We start from the raw sequence: 20029 nt of genomic DNA, 5'->3' as shown, positions 1-20029 counted from the left end.
GTAACTTCAAATGGTTGTTAAACGATTGGACATAAATTGAACATTTCTTGTATTCAGAGGGGGTACCATGCTTTTATTTTGGCAACAAAAATAAGATTGTGGCAAGTTAAAGTAAAGTTTAAAGTATGAAACTAACAATTTATAATATAAGATTTGTAGATTATGATTCACAAATGATAATAAGCTTTTGATTATTATTGAGTTTAATCTTTCTGTTTATTCCAATATTAAAGGAGGTTTACAATTATTACAACATACATGTTGTTTTAATAACCAAACACATTGTAGAGTATAGGACTCAAGTTAAAATTGTTTCAGAAGATCATTAAATAATGCCCTTGGGATTTATCTTACTGCACCAATATGGAGCAGTTTATTGTTTGCTGTGTACCCTGCCTATATGTCTCAAAATAGATTTCATATTGCAGTGCTATGTTCTGCTACGGGCATCATTGCCCTTTATTTTGAAAGTGATTCAATAGGCATACATAATACTTCACAAATAACAATGCACTACAAGAAGAAAGTTCGGTAGAGCTTCCGCATCTTTCTACTGCCAAAGGGTTTAATTCATGATCTTGTTATATAAAATGCTTCCTCATCTTGTTCCTAAGCAACTGCCTCATTTTGAATTGAGTGAAAATACTGTTTACCTAAAATCTGCTGCCTCCTTTGTTCCTCTCTTATGAATAAAGTGAGAGCAGAGTTATCAAATCAGTCCCCCGCTGCAAACACAGATCAGTGCCCACTGCAAACAATTGTTATTACCTGGTAACTACTCATGTATCATATGGACACAGTTTTGCTTCTTTTCCAGATAGATTAAATTGTGTGTAGACATCCTCCTCCTTTAGGGAATTGTGACTTGCTCCATATGAGAATTCATCACAAGGCATTAGACAAGAAGCTACCCAGAGTAAGGAAATGACGCCACATAAAGAAAAGTTTACATTTCACTTAATGATGTCAGGGTTTTTTTAATCTTTAAAGCAGTCTCTGGGATAGCTCCAACATATATAAATAATATATGGCAGAATTGAACTCATCCACTGGGTCATCAAATGAGGACTTGGCGCAGATCTTCAATTCTAATAAGATATATGGAGCATAGACCCAGTGATAGTAATATTCTCTTGATCGTTCCCATTTTATGAAATGTCCTCTGTCAAGAGATACAAATGGCTGTACCAGTTGGCATTTCATAAACAAGTTAAATCAGTGTGCATTCATAGATTAGATTAGATTAGATTAGATTAGATTAGATTAGATTAGATTAGATTAGATTAGATTAGATTAGATTATTTTGCTGTTTGGTCTAGTAGTTAAGGCATAAAATTAAAAACCAGGAGATTATAAATTCTGGTCCAAGCATGAAAAACTGGCTGAGCCTTGGGTCAGTCACTCACTCTCAGTCCAGCTCACCCCACAGGGTTGTTGTGGGAAAAATAGGAGGGGCAAGTAATATTAGGTATGTTTGCTGACTTATGTTATTTATAAAAATAAATAAAAATAATAATATCAGGATATACAGTAAATAAATGCCATATTTTTTGGAGTGTAAGACTCACCGGAGTATAAAGTTTTTGGGGGAGGAAAATAAGAAAAGAGCTGATTGATGGGTGGATCGACCTCCCAGAATACCCCCAATCGGCTGTTCCCAGAGGTGAATTTTAGCAACAGTTTCGTTGGTTGTGAGCTCTGTGCCTTGCTTTTTTTTTCTGCCTCTGAAACTTCTGAAACTTTTTTTTCTGTCTCTTAAAGCCTCCGAAACAGAGCTTCAGAAAAAAGCTCTGTTTTTTTCTGTGTTTTGAGGCTTTTTTTCTGAAGCTTCTTTCAGAGGCTTTTATTCTGAAGGACTATCTGTACTCTGTTCAATCTCCTTTCTTTGGTATAGATTAACCTCTTCCAATCTGTTGGTTATTGTGTCATTCTCCAGTTTTGTTTGCATAGTTTGGTTAGAACCTTCACTGATTCTTCTTTTGTTGCTTGCCATATTATTTTAGATAAAAAGCCTTTCAGAGGCTTTTTTTCTGAAGCTCTGTTTGGAGGCTCTTTTTCTGAAGCTTCATTTCTGAGGCTTTTTTTCTGAAGCTTCTTTCAGAAGCTTCTTTCAGCTTCTGAAATCTCTGTTTGCAAGGCTGGGTGGGGCTACATTCAGAGTATAAGACACCCAGATTTTCACCCTCTTTTTGGCGGGAAAAAGGTGCATCTTATACTCTGAAAAATACAGTAACGATATATTACTTGATTTATTTATATTGAGCTTTTATTTTTGTATTTGTCTTTTGTGATTGATTTTGTTGTACTCCATTCAGAGACTGTTAGGGTGGGGATGTGTTACAAATATTGTAAAATAAATGAAGTATTTGAACCATAGATTGAGACCTTTGCAAAGAAGGGAAAATTTTTAAAGATATTTAGAACTGGAAAAAATAAAGCAAGTGTGTGGGAGAAAATTGCTTATCCTGTTTTTTCCAAGCTTTCACATCTTACTCATTATTGTTTTTCATGTCTTATATGAGCAGTGAAATGTCCACATATCTGACAAGCAAATCCCTTATTATCAAATCTAGAAATTATCTAGAATTCCCTGACTGTAATGGTCTAAGACTTCAGAAAGAATAAAATACCAGTCTTGACTACACTGGTACAGTGGAGCAAAAAAATATTTAGTCAGCCACCAATTGTGCAAGTTCTCCCACTTAAAAAGATGAGAGAGGCCTGAAATTGACATCATAGGTAGACCTCAACTATGAGAGACAAAATGAGAAAACAAATCCAGACAATCACATTGTCTGATTTGGAAAGAATTTATTTGCAAATTATGGTGGAAAATAAGTATTTGGTCAATATCAAAAATTCATCTCAATACTTTGTTATATATCCTTTGTTGGCAATGACAAAGGTGAAACGTTTTCTGTAAGTCTTCACAAGCAACACACTGTTTTGTGTAAGTCTTCATACCAGCAACACACTGTTGCTGGTATGTTGGCCCATTCCTCCATGCAGATCTCCTCTAGAGCAGTGATGTTTTGGGGCTGTCGCTGGGCAACACGGACTTTCAACTCCCTCCAAAGGTTTTCTATGGGGTTGAGATCTGGAGACTGGCTAGGCCACTCCAGGACCTTGAAATGCTTCTTACGAAGCCACTCCTTCGTTGCCCGGGCGGTGTGTTTGGGATCATTGTCATGCTGAAAGACCCAGCCACGTTTCATCTTCAATGCCCTTGCTGATGGAAGGACGTTTGCACTCAAAATCTCACGATACATGGCCCCATTCATTCTTTCCTGGTCCCTTTGCAAAGAAACAGCCCCAAAGCATGATGTTGCCACCCACATGCTTCACAGTAGGTATGGTGTTCTTTGGATGCAACTCAGCATTCTCTTTCCTCCAAACACGATGAGTTGTGTTTCTACCAAACAGTTCTACTTTGGTTTCATCTGACCATATGACATTCTACCAATCCTCTTCTGGATCATCCAAATGCTCTCTAGCAAACTTCAGATGGGCCCGGACATGTACTGGCTTAAGCAGGGGGACACGTCTGGCACTGCAGGATCTGAGTCCCTGGCGGCGTAGTGTGTTACTGATGGTTACGTTGGTCCCAGCTCTCTGTAGGTCATTCACTAGGTCCCCCCCTTGTGGTTCTGGAATTTTTGCTCACCGTTCTTGTGATCATTTTGACCCCACGGGATGAGATCTTGCGGGAGCCCCAGATCGAGGGAGATTATCAGTGGTCTTGTATGTCTTCCATTTTCTAATTCTTGCTCCCACAGTTGATTTCTTCACACCAAGCTGCTTGCCTATTGCAGATTCAGTCTTCCCAGCCTGGTGCAGGTCTACAATTTTGTTTCTGGTGTCCTTCGACAGCTCTTTGGTCTTCACCATAGTGGAGTTTGGAGTGTGACTGTTTGAGGTTGTGGACAGGTGTCTTTTATACTGATAACAAGTTCAAACAGGTGCCATTAATACAGGTAATGAGTGGAGGACAAGAGGAGCCTCTTAAAAAAGAAGTTACAGGTCTGTGAGAGCCAGAAATCTTGCTTGTTTGTAGGTGACTAAATACTTATTTTCCACCATAATTTGCAAATAAATTCTTTCCAAATCAGGCAATGTGATTGTCTGGATTTGTTTTCTCATTTTGTCTCTCATAGTTGAGGTCTACCTATGATTTCAATTTCAGGCCTCTCTCATCTTTTTAAGTGGGAGAACTTGCACAATTGGTGGCTGACTTTTTTTGCCCCACTGTATCAGCATCATGAAATTATGGTGATGATGGTGATAGTGATGATGATGACTGTGATTATCAAATATAGCTATTTCTGTTTCTTCTGCCTTTTGATTTTGAGTATGCATTGTCAGATTACAAGAGGGAATTCTTCCAATTCTTGTTAGGGTGTTTTTATATGAAAAATGCTGACTAAACATTATGTTTTGGGAGCACTGGAACTCACTCTGATTCTAACCAAAGCTATTATGAGAGTCACGTAAAATATAGGATGCCTGACAAACCACCCTATGGCTTGCTTCAGAGAAAAGAAGATGAGTTGCTAAACATTATTCTTAAATGAACACAAATGGATTGTGGTTGAGCAATAGGAAGAGTCTTTTTATAAACTCTGTTAACATTATGTAGCCATCAGAAGATTTTCACAATGGTTTGCAAATGGTTGAATGCTCCTATTAACTTTCTATGAACCGATAGAAGAAAATATTTGTAGCTCAGGGTTGAAATGAGGGGTCCTTAGTGCTCTCTGAGCTTGGTTGTTTTTTTGCCAATATTTCATTACCCAAATTGTATTACAGTGCCAATGCACTGATGATGTTACCTAGTTTGGGTAATGAAACATCTACAAGAAAGCAATCCAGAGAGCACCAAGGACACCCCCCCCCCAAACCTCCTATGTTTCACAATGTGTTGGAGCACTATCAAATGCAAGACAGTATAAAATGTGGTATTAACATTTGATTCATTGTATGCTACCTGTTGTTAAGCAGAATGCTAATATCTTCATGTTTTTCCCCCATAAATAGTATAGTTAATAGTTATGGGGATATACGAGGAATTATATGAGGAAAAAAATGAAAGCCACCATCACAGCACTTCCTCTCTTTTTTCATATCATTATATTTCCCCTTCTTTTCCCTTTCCTTGACCATTTTGCACCCAAATTAACCTCTACTCATTTGGTGTCCTCTGTAACACTTTAAAATTTTCTTTAGTACAAGTTTTGGCCATTGATTTTAGGAAGTCTTCTTGCCAGGCACTTATGCGCCAACTTTAGTCAATTTGATGGTATATGTTACAGCTTCACTATATATTTGGTAACTAAAATCCAATCAGAGCTTTTCTTTCTCATTACTTAAAGCTTGCTTTTAGTATTAAAGATAGTGATGTACTTTAAGTTTACAAAACAACCCTGTCCTTTTAGCGCGCTCTCAGTCAATTAGAGATGACTTTCACTATAACTGATCCAGCACCAGAGAAGAGGCTCCCTCCATTTGTCAGGCATCATGGCTGAGGGAGTAGGTAGGCAAGATAGTTGAGAAATGTGTCTTATGCCCCAAAGAAAAGTTAATATTCTGCTTCTAGACAATTTACATGAGTGCTTCAAATATGGCTGTATGGTGATTCTACTGTTTTCTTTCTCAACATGTTGCTGAATTTCCCTGTTGTGGGATGAACTGGCTGGTGCTGGCAAATCATAGAACCCATTGTGAAGAATGGCAGACCTCCAACATCACACAGCATGCATTCATTTCTTCATCAGTATACAGGATCCTTCAAAAAGCCTCCATTACGAAGACCACACAGCGTTATAGGGGGCAGTCTGGGTTCTTTTATGGCAATGCCACGAAATGGGAGCAGATTAGGTAATGTGTGTTTTTAATATCCTTTAAATTAATAGGTTTAAATTAATAAACCTATTAATTTACCTTCATGCTATAATAACTGTAGTATAACAGTCCTGTGTAATACCAGCTCCATATTAATATATTAGATATGTTCATTGCATATCAAATGGTGTAAAGCAGAGATTTCAAATATGGCTATGATATTAGAAGAATTGTATGGTACCTTGCTGATTAACTAAATAAACCAGAAACAATCCAAACTCCACATTGTGCTAGTACTACAACAGCTGGGTGTTAATTCTCCTTCGGTTGCTTCAGGTCAAGAGTACATTTTTCAACATTTTCTATTGGACAGTAGCCATTCAATGTACTTAAGAAACTCACAAGTAGAGACGGTTTTACAAAACAGTGACAGTTCTCCAGTGTTACAACCTAGCAGCCTTTGCTTATTGTATGATTCTTATTCAGTAAAGTCTGTCCAGACATCAAAATTAATAGTGATTCATGGCCAGTTTACCATGAACTTGGGTACCATAATTTTTCATTTATTAGATTTTCCCTCTACAATCAAAAATGACACTTGGCTGTTAACATTGACCCAGTAAATTACAATGAACATCTACAGTATATAAACAATCAACATGTTTTACAAAATTACACATTAACAGATACTCAAATTAACAAATAATTACACAATCAAGCAATAGCCTCAACTAATCCCTTCACAGTTCCCCAATGAAATTCATTTTTTAATAATTTAAAGAAAGAAGGGATAAATCATTGTTTTAGAGAACCTGTTCCAAAATACAAGTAGAGCAATGGAAAGAGAGCCTGCAAGCCTCTACCCATTTTGTCACACAAAGGTGATAAATTAAAATCAACATCCTCCAGGACCTTGGACCCAGTACCGCATCTTATGCCAAAAAACATTTAAATATAAAGAGCTATGCCTTTAGCAATCTTCTATTCCTCCTTCTAGTATTTTCTTGAAAGTGTGCTACTCTAGTTTCACTTTCATGTGTCCTTTTGCAAGTATGTTGAGCCAAACTGCGCACAGATATAAAGAGTATGGTATCTTAAGTTTATATACGGACATTGCTACAGCAACAGTCTTATTTTCAGTTCCTTTTCCCATTCATATGATAAACATTTATGAATGGCTTTCCTAAGTGGGAAGAAAAGATAATACAGGGTACCTTGAGCTCATTAGCTTGAACTGACAGCTGTGAAAATCTGCTTGCCCAAAGCTCATAGCCAATCCAGTTTCTTTCCTATATCTATCAGCAAACCATCCGTTTTCAATTATATTGTTGTCTAAATCAATTATATGGATTTATGTTACTGAATCCATGGCATATTGCTTAAATATTCATGAGTGCATCAGGTCGTCTTCCTACCCTTACAGAAAAATTAACTGACAGACTTGCCTGTTCTTTGTCTGAATAAGGTTTCAAAGAGGTGTAATTTTTATGTCAATAAGCTTGTGACATAGAAACATTTCTTGTGAACAAAGTATTGTTTTATCTGATAAGGAGAGATGTAAAGATTGGTCTGGCCCATTTCCTGCATCTGTAACTTAATTCATTCAGGCAAGTGTGTTAAATAAGCTTTAACAAAGAGGCTTTTTTGACTAATTTGAATTATTTTTACTGTGTAGTTTTTTTTTTGTTAATTTAAAAATCATTTTTGCTTTTCAAGTAAATAAAAGCTTATTTGGGATTAAAGATATTTTTTTTGCAATTCTGTAGACCAAAGCAAATCCATCTCAGAAGACAATTGTCACTTCTGATGAACTGTAAGCTTCAGAATTGTAACGTAAAAATAAATACCATTAGTCACAGAAGTCTCTTTTGTATATTTAAAAACTGAATGATTAAAAATTTTGGTATCTTGAACATTAGCTCTGAAAACAAAATATCTATAGGTGAGCTTGTCTTCATTTTCTTCAGTGTTTCCTATATATTTTATTAAAATGCATATTGTCATATATACAAGACTATCTTATTTTATTACACTTTGTTTTACTTGCATTATACCTGATTCAAATTTAATGTCCTTTGAAATGCTATTTATTAGTAACTAGTAGTACTGATGTACATAAAAAGTACCAAGATGTTTTAATGGTCTTTTATTAATTATTTATTTATATTTTATATTTCTTAACTGCTCATCTCCCTCAGACTTTTTTATAGTTTAATCTAACATATATTGGAGATTAACAAGATTACTCTTGTTTGTAGAAAATGCCCAATGATAACTCTCTGTGTGGGTTGGAGGTTGGATGGGAGGAAATCTTTCAAAGTGAAGTTGATTGTGGCCAAGTGCCATTTTTACTACACAGTATGTGTTTGGCCTTCCCAAAAACCTTTCCTTTTCTGGAAATAAAAATTATGGGCAGCTGGAGGTCAGTGTAGTGTTCCAAAGCACTCACAGAGTGCTCCCCTAAAATGAAAGAATTTAAAGGAGAGCATTGGGGGATGATAACAGGAAAGGTGCAGAGGGTAGGAAGAGGTGAAATGATTACCATGTAATTGGATATTTCTACAGTATAACTTGAATTATTTTGCAAAACTTGTTTGCAAACTAGTTTTGCTAAATTTAGAAATATGATGGCTGAACTTTGGTCAAACTACCCCCACATATGCCATCTATTTTCCAGTCACTGTTATATCTAAAAGGTTCATATAGCAGCTAATCAAAGACACCAGGTACTTCTTATTAGAAAAAATGTTAATTTTTTTGCCATTTTCTTCTGTTGTTCAGGGAAGAACATTTTTAGCAGCTTTGAGTTTGATATTTACTGTAGCAAATACTGTAGTTATTGGCAAATTACCAATGCTATTTGAAGATGTCTGTCACCGAACATTTATCTAAGTTCAATTTCTCTTTCTTATCATCTCTTAATAAATGTCTTCTTTTAAATTGAATATTTGGAAGATCAGAATTTTATGTCTATTTTAATTTAATACAGCTCTTTTTTCTTGCTGTATCAAAATACATTACTACTTTTGGTTTTTTTTAAATTATGAATTTAAAGAAAGATCAGTTATCAATTAATGATACAGGAGAGGACAAAAGTGTTGTAACCGAACTAATATTTTATAATTCCAAAGTACTAATAATCTGTAATTTGGTTTGAATTTATATTATGTTTTTTCCAAAGATAATCTGAGTGACTGACAATAAAATACAGATAAAAGAACAAAATAAAATTAATATATGCACACAAACAACTACAGGTAAACTGTCTAAATAAAAATCTATTTGTCACCTGCCAAAGAATAACAGAGAGAAAGCTGGTTTACTCTCTACTGACAGAGAGTTGCATTAAAGCCTGAGAACTATCACTGAGGGTGATGGAAAGTCCTTTCTCAAGTATCAGTTAAATAATTATTGCTTTTGTTCAATTTAGATATCGTACACGAAAACCTAAAAATGGGATCAGATGGTGAAAGTGACCAAGCTTCTGGAACATCATCTGATGAAGTTCAATCCCCAACAGGTGTTTGTCTCAGGAACAGGATACACAGACGGATATCTATGGAGGTAATCTCATAGGAGAGGCATTATCCTAACAAAAGATTTGGGATTTGTTTGCATTACTTTTGTCCCTGTTAGGGTGTTTTAAAGTAAAGCTATTGATGTTCAGAGTAACAGATCCTGTACAACAGATTTAATCTGATTTTTTTTAATTGAAAGTTATTTTGAATGCGTAATGTATAAAACATAACATGTCCTAGATAGAATTTCCATCAATTCTGGCCAGTTAGCTACTGGAGATGAAGTAATCTGACACAGCTGGAAAGGAGCAGGTTGAAGAAAGTTAGTTTTGATATAATATTGTATTTCTTTCTTGTAAATCAGATCTATTTATTCTGATTCCCTTTAGGTATATTAGGAATATGGTGAAAGGACACGGGCATAGAATTCTGGCAGACGAAGTATTGCATTTCTTATAACTTCCAAGCAGGAAACTAATTTTTCTGGTTAGAACTGATAGGCTGTTAGGAATGGTATACTCCAACACATCTGAAGTCTAATGCATTGAGGAAGGTTATTCAAGCATTGTACTGTTCGACAACAAGTTCAGTTGTGGCAGTCATTAGAGCTATTTTCTGTTTGTAAATATGTTTTGTCACAAAGCACTCTATAGGTATAATTAAAAGGAAGTAGGAAAATAAGCCTAGAGCAATTTCAGCTTCCTTAACAGATTTGCTGACATTTAAATGTTTTTATCTGAATAAAGAAAAGTATGAGACTAGACAGAATGCTGCCTACTTTGAATTTAGTACTTGATTTTCTTTTCCTCTTTCTTTTTTAAATACTTTTATCTGAAAATTGTTCTGTCACACCCAAATCTAAGGATTCTGAAATGTCTGTTGATTTTAAAATTACAGGAAGAACAGCATACTCCATGGCACATTGCGACTGCATTTATATGTTGTGACAAGCCATGGTTGGCTTTGTTCTACTTTATGGAAAAAGCCACTATTGGAAGGGTTCACACTAAGCCTGAAAGTCCAAGCCATATTATAGGTTAATATAATATGTGTTTGATTCCAATAGCTATGATGATGACAATTCCAGACAATCAAAATAATATTGCAGCAACTTCTCAAAATATGAAACCATGAGATGAATAAACATAATTTAGAGTCTGATACAAGCATTTATAAATAGATTTGTAATAGGCAGTGTATCTCTCTAGGGTTAGAGTTAGAATTGTCAGTCAACTAGGACAAAATGTATTTTAATGTATTCTTAATAAATATATATTTCCCAAAACTTGCTGGGAAGAAATAAGAAAGCAAATAAAAACAAAATAGTGTCCATTCCCCCCAAATCCAGTTCTAAAAACACAAAAGGCACTGTTCTTTGTCTTTTTCTAGCTATTAGTAAGACAGACATGATTGTGATCTAGCAAAGAGAAAGCTCAAAGAAGTCTATAGTCATTATTTTAGCAAAGCTAAATAATTATGCTATTGTTTCATTTGGTAGATAGGCAGTGAGGCAAAATAGTGTAGCATTTTTCAATGTATATAACCATCAGATAAATTCACTCCACTCTTTTCTATTTATTCTTTCTATATATCTAATTTCTGCAATATAGACTATTTTTCTAGAATGTGCCATATTGGAGCTTTGCACAATCCAAAGATTTTGCCCAACAACTTGTCAGGAAAGGATATTCCAGAGGTTAGATCTGACCTCTTAAAACCCCTTTGCTTCGTTCCCACAAAATGTACTTCAGCCTTCAGTATGACGTAGCAGAGAACTTTAGTGCAGTCCTTTGTGATCAAGAAAGTCAATTATGAAGCAGAAGTAGTCCTTGAGGGATCTTGGTTGTAAACTATTCAACTATTTGAGTCACGTTTAGCAACTGTTTGGAAATCATTGGAATTTTAATGTAATTTGTTGCATAAAAATATATGGCTTCACTGTTTTGAATAGCATTTCTTCCTGGCACAAATTGCTTTTTAAAAAGAACTTAATACAAACAGCAGATATAGGTGTACCCAAAATTGGTTTCTTCACTCAAGTGATGTCATTTCCTTGTATTGAATTGGCTAGTCATAAAATAACTTTATTTACTGTTTGCAGAACACTTGTGTGAATGAAAGTTGTAATACTAAAAGTTAAATAATAAATAATGGCCCAGGAAGTAGGTAAATATTCTTCAAGAGCATTTCCTCTCTTTGGACTTCAAGGTTACTGGGAAATCAAAGTTAGGCAGATTTTTGTAACAACCTTGGAAATTGAGCTACAACTGAAAATATGGTAATGTAGGCTTTAGTTTGAAATGTATAGCTTTGGAAAGACCATCTCTTACTCATGACACTTTCATTTAATGCTGCTTATTAATCTGCACAATGCTCCAAAACTGAGTACAATGGGAAAGCTCTTGACTTCCCCAGATTTCTCTTTTCCTGTTTAAAAACGGAATTGTGCATGACAGTAAACAAAAGGAGGAAAAAGTACTTAATTTCCTTCATTTATAACAATCTGTATGAATGCCAGTATTTGTGGAAATTACAGTAAAATTTGAAATAATATTTTAATTGTCAATTTAAGAATCTATATTTAAATTAAGTTTCTAATTTAAATATAGATTCTTTTCATTGTGGCTTTCTGAATTAAACATTTTCTTCATTAAAAACAGAAATGCTGTTTTTACAGTGATTATCTTAGAGCTGACTCAAAAGCTTAATTATGATTTGGTTAAATCAGTAATCAAACCAATATGTTTAACTAACATGTTTTCCATATTGCGCTGAGTGATAAATATTTCGTATTACTATAGTTTTAGCTAATGTATCAACAATATAACCAAAGGCTTGGCAAGCTGGTAAAATCTGAAAGAACATTAGAAAAAGGGAGGGAAATATTTGCATTCATTCTTTCAAGTTAAAGATCTAAACTGAAAGTCTTTTACACCTCTTAACATACACAATAATCAAAGTATAATATCCAAGATAGTGACCACTGACCTCAGTTACTTTTTAATTTTAATTTTATCATTCAAAGATGATAACTTATATTTCTTCATTATGATTCTGAATTACATATGCTATTAGATCTTAATTCTGTTGTCAATAGAATAGGGTTAGGGTTCTATTTATTCACTTTTAAAATCACATTTTGGATATGAAACTCGTTATGTCTCTAAGTATCATTTTTTTTCTTTCTAGAAAGTGCCTTATAAACTTGGATTCTCCAATTGATAAGAAATTTGTTTCAGTTTGCTGGCATTATGTACTGTCCAGCAGATAACATATTTTAAACATGACATTTTTCTGATGTATTCAGTTAACAATTTAAAAAGATTGACTGGCTAGTTAATTAAAATAGGGAAGCTTTTATTTTTAATTACCTTTCCAAAAGTATACAAGAATCTACAATTATGAGTCTAATATTTCAAAATGCTAAAGAAAATGTTTTTATGTTCTCTATCTATGAAGTAGTGATTCCACCCCATTTTTGTGGTAACACATTTCTGTTGTAAAATCAGTCTGTTCATGCTCTCTGCCCTGTTTGAAGTGTTAGATGCATTGGAATCTTAAATGTGTGTAAAGTACACTCCCTAGAAAAGGCTATATGAGATCACCATAGATGTAAATGGCATGATTTAGGCAATGTGGGCTTGTGTGACGAAATCTCGAGTTGTACAGCCGATCCCTAGGAAGGGAGACTTAGAAAGTCATGTGAAATTCAAAGGAGCAAAACAGTTTCTGACAAGGAAAGACTTAGTGATGATAGCATTCTACCACACTATATAGAAATATAAAGAAGTTGAGTATATTTATTTGAGAGCTTCACGCCACAGAGATTTCTCCCCCTTCCACGCCTTTCTTCCCTGCTAGATCCATTGTAAAAGTCCTTTTCCAGTACTTTGTGTTAGCATCCCAGTCCAGAGATCCTTATGCATAAAGCATTGGCCCAATATTCAATTCTTCATAAAAATGCAGTGTATTTTCTGTGGAAAAAATGATCCACTGCATAGTCTTTCAGAGTTAAAAATACAGGCAAATGTCATGCTTAAATGATTGTATCATGAAGTAACGGTGAGGCCTACAAATATTATGGGGTGTTCCGTCTTTCTTAGTAGTAGTGCCTGTATCACAGGCATAAGCAGTTTTGTCAAGATGATTAATTATCATCGTGAACAATACAGAAAAGCACATTTGAAGAAGGTCAGTATAACATCACCATCTTTGAAAGGTACTGAAAATTTGAAAGACCAACAAAGGCAGGAAACCATTGTCATGTAAATTGTGTGAGATAGCTGTTTTTGCAGTGCAAGACTCCTCCCCAACTCATTTATCTATATTTTGTAAGGACATTGAACAACACAGGATGATTAAAATGTCGTAGTAATTACCTAGAGTCATTATTTGCAGTAGAATAACTGACTTTGTGCAAGTATTATTCATTTCCATTAGCTGAGTGTACTCCTGTCATTCCTTGATCTTAGTGATATAATAAACCAGGAAATGATTTACCATGATTCATATTTCAAAATTGACTTACATTTACTTTTAGAACTGAACAGTTTTTACATTTAGAATTATTTTTTATTTGAGCACAATTTTATTTGAACACAATTAACTTTTTACTATTAATGTAAATATTTTCATCTCATAAAATTGTCTATTGTGAATTAAACAATAGCATAAATTTTAAAAACTCACTGGTGAGAGTCCTATGATTCTTTCATACAAGAGAAAAGTAGGAGTCTTAACTCTGTCTTATAGCACAGTGCTCCCCAACACAGTGTGATTTGACCCGGTGGGGGAGGGGGAAGAGGGGAACTGGGATGGCACTCACACAGCTCAACTTGTGTGAGCGATGGGCGTGCATGCACGTGTGGATACACACTGGCCCCGCTAGTTGTACAAGTCAAGCTCACGCGTGCACACCACCCACTGCTCATGCAATCCAATTCCGAATACATAGTGGACCGTGGCCCAGGGAACCCCTGTTATAGCATGTAGTCTCAGCATTTGGGTTTTAAAAAATAATTTTCAGCACATGGTTAAAGTATAGCACAGAACACTTGGAAATCAATTTTCACTAGAGCAGTTGTTTCTCCATAAAGGTGGGACTAGCAGCCAGGAATGGGTTAACTCTGTCTGTTATTCGATAGGACTGAGTCTGCAAACTGTTAAGCTCCGCCTCTTCCTGTTGCTTCCCAGCTTTTAGACTCTGACTTGGACAGACATGTTTTTCTGAGCTGAACCATTTCTGATTGCTTGATTGGCCAAGTCTTGGGAACCTCTGACTCAATGTACATTTACATGTCGTCCTTGACGTACAACGACAATTGAGCCCAAAATTTATGTTGCTGAGATATTTGTTAAGTGAATTTTGCCCCATTCTACAACCTTTCTTGCCACAATTGTTAACTGAATCACTGCAGTTATTACATTAGTAACGTGGTGCTTAAGTGAATCTGGCTTTCCCATTGACTTGCTTGTCAGAAGGTTGCAAAAGATGATCACATGACGCCAGGACACTGCAACTGTCATAAATATGAACAATTGCCAAGAAGGTATTTTCAGGTCTCAGGTACCATTGTACAATGACCTAGCCCCTCCCTACTAACTTTCAATTTAGTGAAGTTATGAGATTTTACGGTTATATAAAATTTAATAAAAGATGTGGTTTTGAAAGAATATAAGTAAAAGATATTTGAAGGATATGGAAGGAAAAGCTAATAAAATCACAACTGGAGTTGTTTAAGTTCAGGAGTGTTAAAGAAAGAAACTGAAAACTTTGTTTTAGTGGCTTAAGAAACAAGCTTTGCCAAAAACAAGCTTTGTTCCATGAAGGCAAAAACTCAACATGTAACAAACAACAGCAAATATTGCCTTTGTTATAAAAAGGATGAAACAATTGACCACTTGATCAGTGACTACAGCAAAATTTCACAAATTGAAGCAGCATTATGATCGAGTTGCTAGAAATATTCATTGGAAATTTTGCCAGAGGTTTGGATTTGAATGCAACCACTAAACTGTCAAGTTGAGATATTTTGGAAAATGAGCAGGTTAAAGGTCTTATGGGACTTTAAAGATCCAAACATACAGGCATGTTGTTCATAACAGACCTCATATAACAATTATTGAAAAGAAGAAAATCTGGTTCATTTGCTATTTTGAGAAGTAAAGATTTGTTAACCTCAGATGAAGCATTGCAATTGTGTCTTTCCATAGAAACAGCCTGTTTGCTTCATTTATGTGTTCTTAACCAGTAACAGATTATGCCTACATCACTGAGTACTTACTGACATTTTTATTTTATATGGAAACAATTTTTGAAAATATGTATGTCCTCTTACTAGTGTTGGTTTACTTCTCCAGGACTTGAATAAACGCTTGTCACTACCTGCAGACATTAGGATACCTGATGGATATCTTGAAAAGTTGCAAATAAATAGTCCACCATTTGATCAACCAATGAGTCGACGATCTCGTAGAGCATCATTGGTAAGCTCTTTTACCTGCAATAAATAAACTTTACTATATCCTTCATACTTTTATTGCAGCACAGATATTTAGATACATTACAGCAAAAAGATAAGTGTCTTAGAGCACTTGCAGCTGTAGTGTGATATAATTCATTTAATTAAATGGTGTATTAATATTGTCTTAAATAAGGCTCAATGTCTAGATTCCCCCTAATACTAAGCTTTAATTCATGATTTACAAACTAGTAATTTAGATCCTCTGTCAACTTATAAACATAAATTATGTTTATTATATATAAACACTTTATTATTATAAAGTGTGAATCCAACTAATTTCTCCATTATACTTACAAAATTTGTTTAAAAAACAGAAAGACAAATGCGAGGATGGGATCTCACATTGGTTAAGTATAATAACAAGACAGTGGATAATAAACCATGTTTATAAAATACAGGCATTAAACAGCAATTGAGACCACAGTTTTTGTTGCTAAGAGATGTCATAAAGCATGATATCATGTGACCACATTGCTTATCAAGAGTAACAACACTTAGACTTACATACCGCTCCATAGTGCTTTTTAGTACACTCTAAGCAGTTTACAAAAGCCAGCACATTGCCCTCAACAATCTGGGTCCTCATTTTACCGACCTCGGAAGGATGGAAGGCTGAGTCAATATTGAGCCAGAACTCCTGGCTTTGGGCAGAGTTAGCCTGCAATACTACATTCAAACCATTGCGCTCCATGGCTCCAGAAATGGCAACCCTGCAGTTCTGGTTGTTATCGTAACTCAGGAATCTGCAGTTCATTAAACTGGAAGAGACAGAAATCCCAAGCAAGCAAGCCGGCGGTGAGAGCAACAGGCAAATGAGGGTTGTGCAGTGTTCTGGAGTTCAGGTGCTGCAGGGAGGCACTGGTAACCGTGAGCAGTGCTAAGGAGCACAGATGCTGCAAAGGGAGTGAAGGGAACCACATTCAGGTGCTACAGAGTGTGAGTGGGCAAAAAAGCAGCAATAGTAACTTCCAACTACCCGCTGGCTTCTCCATTAATTTGCTTGTGGGAAGCTGGCAGCGAATATCAGAAATCACAATCACATGACCTTGTCTTGCTACAGTATTGTAATCACAAGCCAGGCACCAAATGCTCGGATTCATCCCTGGATCAATTATATGATCCCGGGATGCTGTGACAGCTGGAACTCTGAGTACTGGTCATAAATTCCCTTTTGTTCAGTTCCATCAAAACTTTGAATGGCCTCTGAATGAGTATTCATACCTATAGACGATCTCTAGGTTTTAGCATCGTGAGTAAAGATAGAATAATCTCTATTTAAATAAATAGGAAAAAAAAGTTTATATAGATTTTGAAATTCTCCATGTATTAATACAGAGAAATTGGTTTTAAACATTATTTAATATTGTTTCATCATGTTTTCACTTTTAGGTACTTGCTGACTATAAGATATTCAACCTGATCCCTTGGGTCTTCCAAAGATTTGCCCATCACCCCAGGGCTTTGTTCTAAAGAGCTATTATTAATTTATCTAATTAAAGGCTTGTTCAGTTTCAAGGGGAAAGGGGTACTTTGAAATACGTATCTTTTCCAAAGATCAGTCCACAGTTGTGTAGGGCAGTCTCAGTGGCCTCTCCCAGGTCAAGCATGCACACAACTACACAAAGAGATGTGTTTGTTTTTTTTAATCTCTGTTTACTAAATGAAACTTGCAAACTCACCTTCTTGCCTTATAGAAACAAGTTACCTTCCGGACCAGAGTTCAAATTCAAAGTGGCACGTAGGAGAATAGTCAGGTAGAGTCCAAAGATCAGAGCTTGTAGCAGAATTGTCAGCCAATCCGAGTTCAAAATCAGAGTTGCAGGGTTCACGAGTCAAGGTATACTGAGTGAGCATTAACAAGCAGTTGTCTTCAGTTGGAGAGCTTGTGCTTGCTACTCCGTTTTAATAGAAAAAGCCCTGGTGTAGTTTCATTTAGTGGGATGGGATTCCTTCCACTTGAGCAGTCTTACAGAGTGCCTTTGTGCTACTCTTTGCAGCCCACTGGGCTCATGCTTTGGAAGGGGGCGGTAATTTCACACCTTCATCTTCAGAGAGTGACAGTAGATGTATCTGCCAATTACTGGCCTGTCCAACCTCCTCTGCCTACTCAGACAGCAGTCTGTCTGTTATTACTGGAGCAGGTTGCTTGTTATCTGTCAGTCTTTCTGGATCTGATTCTGGTTCTCTGTCTTCAAAGCAGAGCCATCCATAACGCTGTCTACCCTGAGGAGTTCCTTGCTCCTTGAAGACAAACTCTTGATATATAAGTGTTTTTCAAGTAAAGCATCTTTTCTCTTTCAAAATCTGAAGTGCCACACACAGCCCTCCTTTACTGATTATATGTTTTTCCAGCCCAGCAGCAAGAAATTCTATAGATGGAATGACCATAATTGGGCACAGCATCACGGTCGTTGAACAAAGCGTAATTAAGTGAAACACCATGTGACAGCTTCACTCAACGACCACAATCCATTCTCTGCCACAAAAGGCTTGTCTTTTAAATCCATAGAGAACCTTCTACTGGTTTAGAATGCAGTGGCACATGCAGTTTTGAGCGCCCCACGGTTAACCCGAGAAACACCACTGCTGCATTGGTTTCCAGTTGCTTTCCAGGTGCAGTTCAAGATGCTGGTTATCACTTTTAACATCTGCACTGTCTTTTTAAACTTTGAAATAAGTCCCACTGGGTTCAGTGCAACTGATTTCCTAATAAAAGGTCAGGAGCACAGCCCCTGTGGGTGTGCTCTGAAAGCCTCCTTTGTCCTGATTAGACTCCCCATACAGCCTAATTTCAATTTTTTTGAAAGATTTTTAATCTTAAAAATTACTGCAGCAACAATGGGAAACTGACATGCTGCTTCAATGCATACATTTAAGCACAAATGTTTCTTCCACGAGTACCTCTTGTTCCAATGTAAATCTCAGAGACATTCTGAGTTAATAAAAAAAAAAATTAAAAGCTTTTCTATAGAAGTTACCTGTGCCCAGAAAGTAGGATAACAGTGGTGGAGAGCGCCCCAAGTCACTTGAAAATGTACCTGAGAACAAGCTCATTCATTTGTATTCTGATAAATGGGGATGTTATCATTCACCAAATTCCCCATGTGAATCATATTGCAAATAGGCATTCCCCTGAGTTAGCCATTTAGAAAATATTCCCATGTCAAGTTCTCAGACTTCTAAATGTACCCACCAAGTGGCAATATTTATTCACTACTGCCCTAGTGAACAGCACTTAATTACCATAGCTAATTAATATGAAACACAACAAGAGAAATGTACTTTATTTGACAGTATTTATATTGCTGGCGTACAAGTAGTTAATAAAAAAGTATAAACAAAAAAGTAAATGAGTAATAAAAGCCAGTATAAACAAAAATATATCCAAAATTCCTCTGATAGATACCCTATCAACTATGGCTCTTTGTTAAGTTTAGCTGTTTATGGAATGCAAAAGAGATTGAGCTGAATGGACCTCCATGGGAAGAGTGTTGTGTCTTCTAGTCCATTCTCAACAGGCCTTGTATAAATAATCAGACTGAAGCGCACTCAGTCCTTGAAAATGAAAAGACTGTTATTTTTTAATACACTTTCTATGCCTCCTATGTTTTGCAGAGTAATGGTTTCTTAATCATATGTAAACAATAATGATATGCCCTTATAGAGATAGTAATAACATTTTAAGACAGCACACATTATTCTATTATAAAGCTCTATGGTGAATAGAGACTGACATGGGCAAAGGAAACAATACTACTAAAGATTTAGTGCAAGCAAAGTTCATGTATCTAAGTGATTTTCTAGCTCTCTTATCTATGCAAATGTTATGAATATGGCTCAGGGAATATGGCTTTAGGTGTGCTTATGAATATAATGTAATGTTAGACATTCTTCAAGAAGACAATCTGATTTTTGTATGAATTATATTCATTGTATTTTTTTCCTTGTTTTTATTACAGTCTGAAATTGGATTTGGAAAAATGGAAACATATGTTAAATTGGAAAAGCTTGGTGAGGTATGTCTGCTTTTTTAAACAATAAATAAAATTAGTATAAATTATGTTTTAAATGACAATAAAGGGCAATGACATCATCAGTGCATGATAGTTAACACCATCATCAGTATATGATTAAGTACTGTATACATGG

General features: G+C 35.6%; 1 protein-coding gene across 1 annotated transcript in view; it reads left to right on the top strand.

The window, feature by feature from the left end:
- Positions 1–20029, top strand: part of CDK17 (cyclin dependent kinase 17) — a 99451-nt gene that overhangs the window by 64251 nt on the left and 15171 nt on the right. The window contains exons 3-6 of the mRNA XM_070946696.1: positions 5710–5874; positions 9269–9402; positions 15717–15842; positions 19840–19896. Coding sequence (XP_070802797.1) covers positions 5710–5874; positions 9269–9402; positions 15717–15842; positions 19840–19896 — 482 coding nt within the window. The remainder of the gene's footprint in view (positions 1–5709; positions 5875–9268; positions 9403–15716; positions 15843–19839; positions 19897–20029) is intronic.

Source organism: Pituophis catenifer, unplaced genomic scaffold (genome assembly GCF_029215685.1).
Source record: "Pituophis catenifer annectens isolate HBS135680 unplaced genomic scaffold, rPitCat1.0.hap2 SCAF_7, whole genome shotgun sequence".
Classification (NCBI taxonomy): Eukaryota; Metazoa; Chordata; class Lepidosauria; order Squamata; family Colubridae; genus Pituophis; species Pituophis catenifer.
The sequence above is the reverse complement of the archived record's forward strand: the minus strand, read 5'-3'. Positions and strand labels throughout refer to the sequence as shown.